At 37.4% G+C, this 11,060-nt stretch overlaps 2 protein-coding genes across 8 annotated transcripts in view; both read left to right on the forward strand.

The window, feature by feature from the left end:
- arr3b (arrestin 3b, retinal (X-arrestin)) overlaps positions 1-6,151 on the forward strand; it is a 34,811-nt gene extending 28,660 nt beyond the window's left edge. For 4 of the 6 annotated variants that reach the window (XM_073854240.1, XM_073854239.1, XM_073854241.1 and 1 more), the window contains 13 exons: positions 1,024-1,054; positions 1,140-1,200; positions 1,333-1,437; positions 1,532-1,728; positions 1,811-1,870; positions 1,941-2,017; positions 2,094-2,229; positions 2,325-2,409; positions 3,557-3,629; positions 3,739-3,876; positions 4,065-4,175; positions 4,430-4,479; positions 5,337-6,151. In XM_073854240.1, the coding sequence (XP_073710341.1) occupies positions 1,024-1,054; positions 1,140-1,200; positions 1,333-1,437; positions 1,532-1,728; positions 1,811-1,870; positions 1,941-2,017; positions 2,094-2,229; positions 2,325-2,409; positions 3,557-3,629; positions 3,739-3,876; positions 4,065-4,175; positions 4,430-4,479; positions 5,337-5,347 (1,135 nt within the window). In that variant the 3' untranslated portion in view covers positions 5,348-6,151. Of the gene's footprint in view, positions 1-1,009; positions 1,055-1,139; positions 1,201-1,332; positions 1,438-1,531; positions 1,729-1,810; positions 1,871-1,940; positions 2,018-2,093; positions 2,230-2,324; positions 2,410-3,556; positions 3,630-3,738; positions 3,877-4,064; positions 4,176-4,429; positions 4,480-5,336 lie in introns of those variants that run through there. The other 2 variants (XM_055178803.2, XM_073854243.1) reach the window with 2 other exon arrangements.
- Positions 6,152-7,030: 879 nt separating this feature from the next.
- nkrf (NFKB repressing factor) lies at positions 7,031-11,056 on the forward strand. 2 transcript variants are annotated; one of them, XM_055178794.2, is made up of 3 exons: positions 7,031-7,136; positions 7,967-8,079; positions 8,406-11,056. In XM_055178794.2, exons 2-3 carry the CDS (start codon positions 7,983-7,985, stop codon positions 10,562-10,564), a joined length of 2,256 nt encoding a protein of 751 aa, XP_055034769.2. In that variant the 5' UTR covers positions 7,031-7,136; positions 7,967-7,982; the 3' UTR covers positions 10,565-11,056. The 2 variants fall into 2 exon arrangements, with proteins under 2 accessions (XP_055034769.2, XP_055034768.2); XM_055178793.2 differs by lacking the exon at positions 7,031-7,136 and adding an exon at positions 7,405-7,785.
- The last annotated feature ends 4 nt before the right edge of the window (positions 11,057-11,060 follow it).

An 11,060-nucleotide genomic window follows, 5' to 3' on the forward strand; every position in this document is an offset into this window, starting at 1 on the left:
ACCCACATCTATAAAGTTTATTTTAAAAGCAACTTACACTGCAAGATACATTTATTTGTGTATTACCTGAATCCATGCAACACCGTGCAGACTGTACACTTCTTTCTTTCTTTATCTTTCAGATTGTTCAGTTATATTTATAACATAGACTAAGCATGCTTCTTGTAATAATCCTACACTCTGTTCCCAAGTAGTATTAAATCACAAAGTCTATTTGGTCTACAATCCCACTGGATTACCAGATTACATTAAATCTCTTTTTGGATTCACTGGATTAGACTTTAAAAGTAACAGTGTAAAGTTTAGCATATGTAGATGACTAATCACCTCATGCAAAATTACAAATCTTTTCATGTTAAACTAATAGATATTGAGTATAATAAAGATGTTTTACAGTGATAAAATATATCCATACTGTAAAAAAATAGCTGTAATTATGCAGCTGGTTGCCAGTAACTTACTGTAGAAGATATAGACTGATAATGCTTCATGTTCATTTAACTTTGAACAAACTGTTGCCAAATAACATAAATGTAAAATCTACATTAAGTTACTGGCAGCTAGTTGCCATAATACTGTAGTTTCTACAGAAATCTTTTACAGTGCACATGTTCATATTATAACATTTGAGATGATAGTTTGTTAATAATTTTTTGTATACTACCCATTTAATCGTGAACAATGTAATTTGTAAAGTAAGCCAATGTTGCTGCATCAGCCTCTGTTCTTCACATACAGCCTAAATATTATGTATATTTCCTCTCTGGCTAGTTCTTCAAACACATGCAGATTTGACTAAAGTATTATTATACAGATCCCATAGTGTTTAAACTTTTCAGGGGATTCATCCAACAAACGGTTCACTTAGTGATCTGTAAAAATGTGGCCTCGCTGTGTTGAGATCAGACAGAAGACATCATTTTAAAATAGAAAAATACAAATCACCTTTAAGAGAGTCATTTAAACTGTTTTAATTTTATTATTGTAAGATAAATTTACATTGGATGTTATGCTGTTTTTCAGGATCTATAAGAAGGCTAGTGGCAATGGTTCAGTAAGACTCTCCCATTTTACATGTCATATCTTTTAAAAGCAGTTACAGATGTCTGTCATCTCAGTTGTTGTTGTTTTTTTTACAGCTTTGCCTTTATTTGGGGAGGAGAGACTTTGTGGACCATGTGGAACATGTTGATTCAATCGGTTTGCTTGGTTTTATTAATTATGCATTATTATTTTATCTTTTATCTGCTTAAATGCATTAATGTAAACCAATACAAATAATAATACTATTATTATCATTCTTTGATTTGATACTGTTCTCGTTTAATATAGTTTTCTTAACTAAAACCCTGGAGTTAAATGTATATACCTGCACTTTAATTTCACTCTCAGATGGGGTGCTCAAGATCGACCCTTCAAATCTGAATGGAAGACAAGGTATAATAAACAAACACAATGCCTTTATTAAAACTGGAGGTGGATAAATGAATTGATTAAAGGACTATTCATTTAGATTAACTTTATTTTTCAGTCTGGGTACAGCTTGCATGTACGTTCCACTATGGAAGAGAAAATCTTGATGTGATTGGAGTTTCCTTTAGGAAAGACATCTGGGTAAAGCGCATTCAGATGTATCCACCTCCAACAAACAAGCCACCCAACACTACACCAATGCAGGACGTCCTTTTAAAGAAAGCTGGGGACCAAGGACACCCCTTCACTTTTGATGTAATTCAACAAATTCACTCATACATAACTGAGAACAAACAAATATATCAGTTATTGTCCTTCGTTTTCTCTTTACTCTCAGATTCCAGTTCATCTTCCATGCTCAGTTTCCATTCAACCAGCACCAGAGGACGTTGGCAAGGTACACAAACAAAAACACATACAATATAACTGTCTCTCTTTCTAACATCTCTCGTGTTTTACTTTTACAGCCTTGTGGGGTTGACTATGAAATAAAAGCTTATATTGCAAATGAAGCAGACAACCTGAATGAGAAAATTTCAAAGAAGTATGTAGTGCTCCATTTTAACATGCTATGAGAAGAAATGCATTTTTTTAACAACTCTACCGGTGACTCTTTACAGGGACATTTGTCGCTTGACCATCCGTAAAATCCAGTATGCACCGGAGAAGCTAGCAGCTGGACCCAAGGCTGACCTCAATAAACACTTTATAACAATGGACAAACCAATTCACTTAGAAGCCTCCATAGAGAAGGAGGTACAATGTTGCAGATCATGTGACTCTGTCTGTATCAACATATTTTAATATGGTGACACATCAAGTCAACTAAGCTTCATTTCTCCACATTTTAGCTCTACTACCACGGAGAGCCGATTCCTGTCAAAGTAAAAGTAAATAATGAGACCAGTAAAGTAGTGAAGAAAATCAAAATCACTAGTAAGTAGTCTTCACCCCCTACACATAAAGGGACAGTTCACCCTAAATTATTTTTTCTGTGGGATACACAAGACATAACGTTATTGACTGATAGCTTCAGAACACCATTCCCTGAGTGATTCTCACGAAAACTTGGTTTTAAAAATGTCAAGCATGAAAATGTAAAAATTGCTTAAATTTTCCTTTTTTTCCCACCAGACATTGAAAAACAAAGTCTGGAGTAAATGGGAACATTAATTTAAAAACTTTTACTTATCATTTAACACTTTTTGTAACATAATTTAAAAAATTAGTCCTAAAAAATCTCATTACCGCAACAGTCAGAAAACATCAACACTGACATATTTTCAAAATGACATGACAAACCTGAAAGAACATAATTTGGAGATTCTGCACATGCATTTAAAATCAAAGTATTATGCTTCTATTAATTAAATTAACATTTAATAAGCATCTTTTGCGGTAATGATCATCAAAATGTCTTGTAAGCATTCTGACAAGACAATATTTCAAATTAACTGTAAAAAAATGATCTTACCTGGTAGCCATCTTGAAGTAACTGGTCCATGTGCTTGGTCACTCAAAATCAAACTTTATTAAAATTCTGTATGTGTGCTTAAACTGTTCTCAAAAAGTGTTGCGGAGGATGAGAACATCAGGCAATTTATACATGAATATTCAGTAAATATTTTTTCTGTCATCTAAAGTAGTCTAGCAAAACATCCATTTATTTTTTTCTTAATATTTTTGTGTTAATTTGATTAAATTACAACATAACGCATGTTCAAACACAGCCGGACACATTGCAGTAATGAGAATTTCAGCAGAAAATTAGATAAAATTTCCAATTATAAATTCTTATGTTGAAATCACACATTGTGCAAGGTAGAACACAGTATTGTGTTAATTCTGATGCTTTTTAATGTTACTATATTACACATTTTAAAGCTAAAATCATTAGTGCCGTGGTGTTTCAATGGTTTTGTGAGAATCACCCCCCTAATATTTTGACTAAAAAAGTAAAAATCATACAGGGTTGGAATAACATCACGGGGGGTGTGTAAATAATGAAAACCCTTTACTTACTAGAAGGAATGTAATTTGGCACAGTGATCCAAAGTAAAGTTTAGGTCATTGTGTGTTTCAGTTTACCAAATTACAGATGTTGTGCTTTACTCAGCGGACAAATACTACAAATGTGTCCTGGACGAAGAATTTGGGTAATTCAGAATTGATCACTTTTGTTATTTTATCAAAGATCATGTCTAGGTTGACATTTTCAACAAGTTGTCTATTTATAATAACAACCCATCAACATTTTGGTAACAGGGACCAGGTGAATGGTAACTCTACCTTTGAAAAGGAATACAAAGTCAATCCATTGCTGGCTAAAAACAAAGAGAAATTTGGTCTTGCGCTGGATGGCAAACTCAAGGATGAAGACACCAATCTGGCTTCTTCAACGCTGTTAGTAAATCTTTATTTTGCCATGTAAAAATATTTCATATTTTAACCTGCATTTCTATATTCTTGATAATTGTAAAGACTGTATATCTATTTAAAACATTTCACTCTCAAAGTTCACATAATAGATCTATTTTATTTGCAAAATGTACATATAGTTCAACAAGTTCTTTCTTCTGCATCTCTTGCAGTCTGCTTCCAGATATGGATATGAATAAGGAAATGCGAGGCATCATGGTTTCCTACAAAATTAAGGTTACCCTGATGATGGGAGGTGGACTCCTTGGAAGTCTCACAACAAGGTAAATATCTACATGTTTTCTTTCAATGTCAGTGAGTAATGGATGTTGTTTGTGTGCTGGAGCAATATTGAGACTGTTATTTCTCTAATGTCTTTTGTTGTGTCATTAAGAAGGATCTTTTCCTTGATAATGTCCTAACACAGCTGCTTAATGAAGAACAGTCCGCTTAGTCACAGTACCATTATTAAACATCAAAGACTATAAAGCCAGGAGTGTGCGGTATGAACTCATTTGTGTGTAACTTGTTTTCACAGTAACATTACTGCTGAGCTCCCTCTGGTGCTCATGTCACCCAAACCAGCAGGTGAAGTTTTTTTTATTATTATGAGAAATATACTATGTGTGTTGACAGATGATGTCCTATTTGTTATTCCTGTTTCCTATTTGACTATGCTAACTTTTCCTTCTTTTTATGAACGTTTTGTGAAGTTTAAAACATAAATAATTGACAAAACCATAATAAAGTAATAAATAATAATAATAAATTGCTATAAATACTGATGCTACAGGTGAAAAAGTGGTACACTTCCATGGTGTACTTGGGGTGCTTTGTTTTCACACACTAGTTTTGTACTTCATATACTAAAAATTCATCTTTACTGCTTCTTGAAATGTTCTTGGGATTGTTTGGGTGTACTTATTTGTGCTATTTTGAGACACCTTGAATATGAACTAAAGTGCACTTTTAACATGCTATCTCTGTGTTAAAGATGTATTTGGTTGACACTTGTATTGAACTTGAACTCAACTTTCATACAAAGATGGGTTCGGGTTTGCTGCGGGTGGTACCTAGATACATTTTTAGCACATTTTGGTTCGTGTTTATGGTGTCTCGGAGTAGCACAGTGAAGTACACTTGGATGTCCTTAGGATTATCTCAAGAAGTACTAAGGAGGAATTTTTAGTGTGCAAAATTGGTGCGCGGAAGTGGAGCACTTTGGGTGCTCGTTGGAAGTGTCCTTCTTTTTCACCTCGAATACTTAAATGCCGTAAAGTGTATTGTTTTATTTTCTTCTAACTGCTTTCTTATGCATTGTGTCAAACTGAGCAGACGTGTAAGTATCAAAAAATGCAAATATTCTTATCTTTAACAACCAATTTTAAACAATTAAAGCTACTGATAAAGTAATGCCTTTCTCTTATTTTTTTTAATTATTATAGGTCTGATATAAATCTTGAGTAAATTCTACAGCAAATGAGGATAAGGAATAAACAAGGATGAGAGACACACAAGAACAGATGTCAATTTGTTGGACAACCTCGTTTCATGAGCCAGATGTCAGCGATTCGTCCTTGTTGCAAATATCTGTGTAACAGGAATTACTTGTGTTATGGTAAAAACTAACTCAAAGGCCTTTGAAAAGTAACCACTAATCTAAGGCTTTTAAATGTTATACTACGGTACTTCTGCCTTCATCATAAGTGGTTTAGCATCTTGATTTAAGTTTGTGATAATAAACCTACACTATGGAGTAATGGGACAGTTTCGCAGACAGGTTTTAGATTAATGCAAGACTAGCCCTTAGTTTTCACAAACAAACCTTACAAAAAACAATACCGTTTTGGAAGGGCCTTTTTGTTCGAAACTACTGTAGATGTGTCAAAGTCATTGATGGGTTTTGGGTGACGAAGAGTGTTTGACTCAAAGCCTGCAAGTCATACCAAAGGTGTTTGGCAGGGTTCAGGTCTGGGCTATATGCAAATGAGTCAAATTCTTCCACGTTAGACTGAATCATTGCTTTGTGCACACTATTGTCATGTTTAAATAGAAAAGGGCACTGCCCAAACTGTTGCTATAAAAATAGTAGCACGCTACTCTGTAAAATACCATTACATGAAATGACTAAGTAGACAGACTTGTATATTAGTAGTACTTTTATTGTATCATTCAGGTTTTGTTATGTTTGTTGTTTCTATTTTGTTGTATTGGCATTCTGAAACATGAATAAACACTGAGCTTAATTTCCATACAACAAGCAGTTTTATTATTATAAATACATATTTTATTCAGGAATCTGAGAAGGTATGTGCATGACTCACTTGCATGTCATGTCATTGAGTTTAACACTCCAGTCTCATTCAAAAGCACCACAGCATCTTTATCCAAAGGCATGCGACAAAAACATTAGCTATTTTTATTTCATCATTATCTTTTGGATTGGTACATGCATTAAAAAAACATTGCACTATGTGTGTATGAGTACAGCTTAACATCGTTAAAGGGATAGTTCGGCTTCTTCCAAATCACATGTCAAATGACAGCTTCTGGTAGTGATGGGAGAAACGAAGCTTTTCGAAGCTTCGAATCAATTGAACCAATTGCTTCGAAAATTGATTCAGTTTTTCGAAGCAGTTCGAAACACCACACAGGCTGGCGACCCCTACTGGTCAAAAGAGTGTAAAAGCAGATCTGTCCAAACATTTTACACTTTTTTTACAATAGCAAGATTTTTTATTAAAATATGGTTAAAAATTATTCAACTTAATTAAAACCTAATTAAAAGTGTATTATGTGTTTTTAGTTTTATTTAGGGCAAACAAATCATTAAAACTAACTACCCTTTTAATTATGCAAATGTTTGTCATTAAATCTGTCTATAAACAAAAAGTAGACAAAATGATAGTGTTATTAGTCATAATGATAAATGTTTTATGAACTTGCATAATAAAACTGACCCGAGTTCACCTAAACATATTAGACACTGGTCATTTGTGATCAACTCCCCCTAGTGGTGAACCATCAAATTTTTTTTTGTCATAAGACTTTCCTTTATTGTCCACATCAAAGTGAACCATCAGATTTTCGAAACAGTTATGACGTAATGAAGCCTCGTTTGCTAAAATCACGTGACTTGGGCCAGTTTGAAACACACTCCGAACCACTGATTCGAAACAAAAGATTCGTAAATGTTTCGAAGCCTAATGAAGCAGTGCTTCGAAAACGACCATCACTAGCTACAGGTACATTTGCTGATAGGACAGTAAACACATTTTGTTTTTGGTTACTCATTATCAAAATAAACAACGATTTTATCATAGTAATATTGGGGTAACCGTGTTTTTGGTGTGTTTATTGCCTTTTATATTACCGTCGTTTTACTAACTTACAAATATCACGGTTAAACTATGTGAAACGATGTTGTGGACTGTGGTTTTACTGAAATAGCATAGTAATAAATGTCATGCATACCATCGAGCGACCCTCTCAGTTGGTACCATCGTTAACACTCATTTTTAACTGTTAACGTTCAAATAAACACTTCCATAATGAGGTTGTTTTTAGCATTAGCTCGCCGCAAAGTCCCCCCGTGGAGTTCCCAGCATACACCGCGCGACGTGTGACGTTGCTTCCGGTTAGCTGTTCGCTAGCGTTATACACCGGGATGATCAGAGCTCAGCCACCGGGCATGTGCGATTCGGTGAAATCCTCGGGTCTGGACTCTCGCCCATGTGATATAAATCAATACCGACAGCGGTTCGAGAGTGAAAAGCAATGGTCAGCCAGGCGTCAGTTTATATTGAAGCACATTAGCGAATATGAAGGAAATGCTGTTGATAAACTGCTGGCCCTGTCGATGGTGTGGGTTAACCACGTTTTTATGGGTTGCAGGTGAGAATCCGTCTGTTTACTATATATAGTTTACCCGTGTATGCAACTTTCGAGACGATTTTGTACAGAGACCAATGCTATGGGTTTGAAGTTGATGCTATGCTATCTTAATACCATGCTAATAACAAAGTGCTGAAACAGTAATGGCAAGCAAGTAATGCAGTTGATTGTCTTTGGGTAGGTATGGCCGTGAGCTGATGGAAAGGGTGCTTGAGATGGCAGAAGGGATTTCTGTTGGCGAAATGCCCTCTTTTGAGTTGGTCACAAAAAAGAGATCAAATTCACCAAAAGAAGGTAAGTATGTCAATGCTTTCAGGGTTCTTTTAGTTAATCTGTCTGTCAAGGGCAAGGCACACACAAGTTTTAGTTGTTTTGCATAGATTTTTAAAATATGTGATATTACGGGTTAAAGTCTCGTAATCAAATTATAAGATATCAAACATCAAAGTTTGATTCATTCAATAATTTCAATCTCTGACATGGCCTTAATCTTTCAATATTAAAGATATCAAGGTTATTTCCATATATATATATATATATATATATATATTTCAGATAATGTATTTTATATTAGATAGGATGATCCATAGGATTTAATCCTATACGATTCTGTATCCTAGGTGAGCAACCTGTGAAAAAGATGGCTGTTACAAAATATATTACCAGACCACGATTCGAACCGGTTAAGTTTGTGAGCAGCAGCAGTGGACCGGGAGAAACTGATGAGAAAGAAAACGAGAAGGAGAGCAGGAAGAGCGAAACGAATGATGTAAGGCCGAGAGAACAAGAACATCAACCATATAACGGTAGCCGTGATACCGGCCCCTCTTCGTCCTCTGCCGCTGTCGAAACAGGAAGTTATGGAAGGCCTGAGCACAGTAACAAAGGCATGGCTGCGAGTGGCACAAGTGGGCTCGGCTACAGCAGCAGAGAATCCACGGCAAACTTTATGGCCAAATTGCAGCAGGAGTACACCGCAAGGTACGAAGCACATAATGCCAAACAGTCAGACTTACAAGAGGTTCGATGTGATGAAATCGGAGGTACTGGAAGGTCTGACGGCGGGCGCTGTGGACTGGGCTTTGGCCAGCCGGATAGACCAAGTTCAAGCAAGACTTTCACCAGGGATGGTCCTACACCTTTGCTGCCAACTCCTATCCTCGCATCAACAGTAAATGAAAAAAAGAGGCTAATTGCCAGAGTGTCATCGGCCATTGCGGTCGCCCTCAGAGATCCTGCGTTTATGAGTGGATCTGACTTGCCAAATGACAATCTCATACTTAGCCGCAGCATTCAGGCCTGTAAAACTAACCCTGAGTATATCTACGTGAATCTAAAAGATATACCACCCTCCGACCTGCCTAAGAAAAGGAAAGTACCCTCCGAAGGCTATGCATGTGAGCTGAGATGTCAGAGCGTTTACCTGGCAACAGGCTACTCCGGCAGCAAAAATGGCGCCAGGGACCGTGCGTCAGAACAGGCGGTCAAGCTTTTCATGAAGCCGGTGGAGGTTCGTGTCGTGCAGAGGGAATATAAGCGTAATTATGTCAATGATATGATTGTGTGCCAGGTTAACAGCCCAAATCCAACCCTCCCCCCACCTCTTCGCAACCCAGACACCAAGCCACCGCCCAGCACCAAAGGCCAGTATGAGCCCGACAGGAGCAAACATTGGACTGAGTTTGTTCTTATGGAAAACGCACACGATGCCATCTGTATGCTTAATAACTCTGCCGCCTTTAACCGCATGAAAGTCGATTATAGTTTTGACCCAGTTCCTAACAGCAATTTATGGCAGTGCAGTGTGTATTTACAAGATGAGCTAGTGGCACAAGGCCGAGGAAATAAGAAGAGCTCCAAACATTTAGCGGCGGTGAATGCAGTCAAGATATTGCGAATGAACCAGGCTGCTCGCAAGGAGCAGGAACAACAGCAGCAGCAAGTGCCAAGAGGAAACCACAATTCGGAGCAACCCGGTGGTCGCTCTGGCCAGCACGGTGGCCGAAAAAAACAACTCTGTGACCTGGTCATCCTTCAAAACTCCGATAATGCCATTTGCATAATAAATGACACCGCACAGTTTAATAAAATGTTTGCCGACTACAAATTCACAGTTCTGCCAGACCATAACTGGAAATGCGAAGTTTTCCTAGACGGTCAGTATGTGGCTGCAGGCATCGGACCCAAAAAGACAGTGAAGCATATTGCGGCAGAGGAGGCGCTCGCCACGCTTAAAAGAACGCAAGCGGTGGTGAAATCCAATCTCAGAATAGAGGGTTACGCAGACGCGATTTCACGAAATCAAATCATAGCGCATTCAGGCGAGGAGTACATGCGACAGGAAATCAAAGAGGACAACATTGGTAACCAGCTACTTCGTAAGATGGGCTGGACAGGTGGAGGCTTAGGAAGAGAAGGAGAGGGAATTGCTGAACCTATCAGGGTTAAAGAGCAGTTTACCAGGGAAGGACTTGGTATGGATATGGACAGGCATGCCAAGCAGCTAACTAAGCGCGATATCGATGAAATCATTCGGAATTACGCCACATCAGACCGTCAAGATGATCTGCGCTTCTCCACCGAGCTCCATAACGATGAGCGCAAACAGATCCATCAGATATCCCAGAAGTACGGGCTGCGCAGCAAATCGTACGGACAAGGCAAACAGCGATTTCTCGTGGTTAGCCGTAAAGTTCAGAAGGACCAGCTGATTGGTCAGCTTTTGCAGGAGGGGCAAGTAGGGCACTATGAACTGGTGAAACCTCAGGTCTCACAGTGACTGTACTCTTTACTTTCAGAAGAGTGTAAATCTTATTTTCTTAAGATGTAAGGTGGCAGTCTGTTCCTAAATTCATATATCTGCACCCTGTTCTTCCCTATACACCCTTGTTCAGTTAGATATCTTCAGGTTAGCATCATATGTTGTAAACTGGCTTCCTAACTAAATCGTCATACCTTGTATCCTGTAAATGATATTTATTGACACAGATATTAGTAGGGGGGGTCTTTTGGCAGCATGTGTTCTCAAGTTACATTCCACTTCATATTTTCAGACGTTACACTCGTTCACTGCCTATCGTGTTGTAAGATAAAATCTTTAAATATATCTTAAAACACTATATATTTTTGTCAATTTTAGATGTTGACTGTACAATTTTAAGTCTCCAACTTGTCTCCTGTTTTGACTTGCTGTACATAAGTTATTTGTTGTGAATACTACCAACCAGTCTGCTTGTTCCACATATTAAACAGTCGTTGATCGTTTCACGAACTTT

This window comes from Misgurnus anguillicaudatus, chromosome 16 (assembly GCF_027580225.2).
Source record: "Misgurnus anguillicaudatus chromosome 16, ASM2758022v2, whole genome shotgun sequence".
Lineage (NCBI taxonomy): Eukaryota > Metazoa > Chordata > Actinopteri > Cypriniformes > Cobitidae > Misgurnus > Misgurnus anguillicaudatus.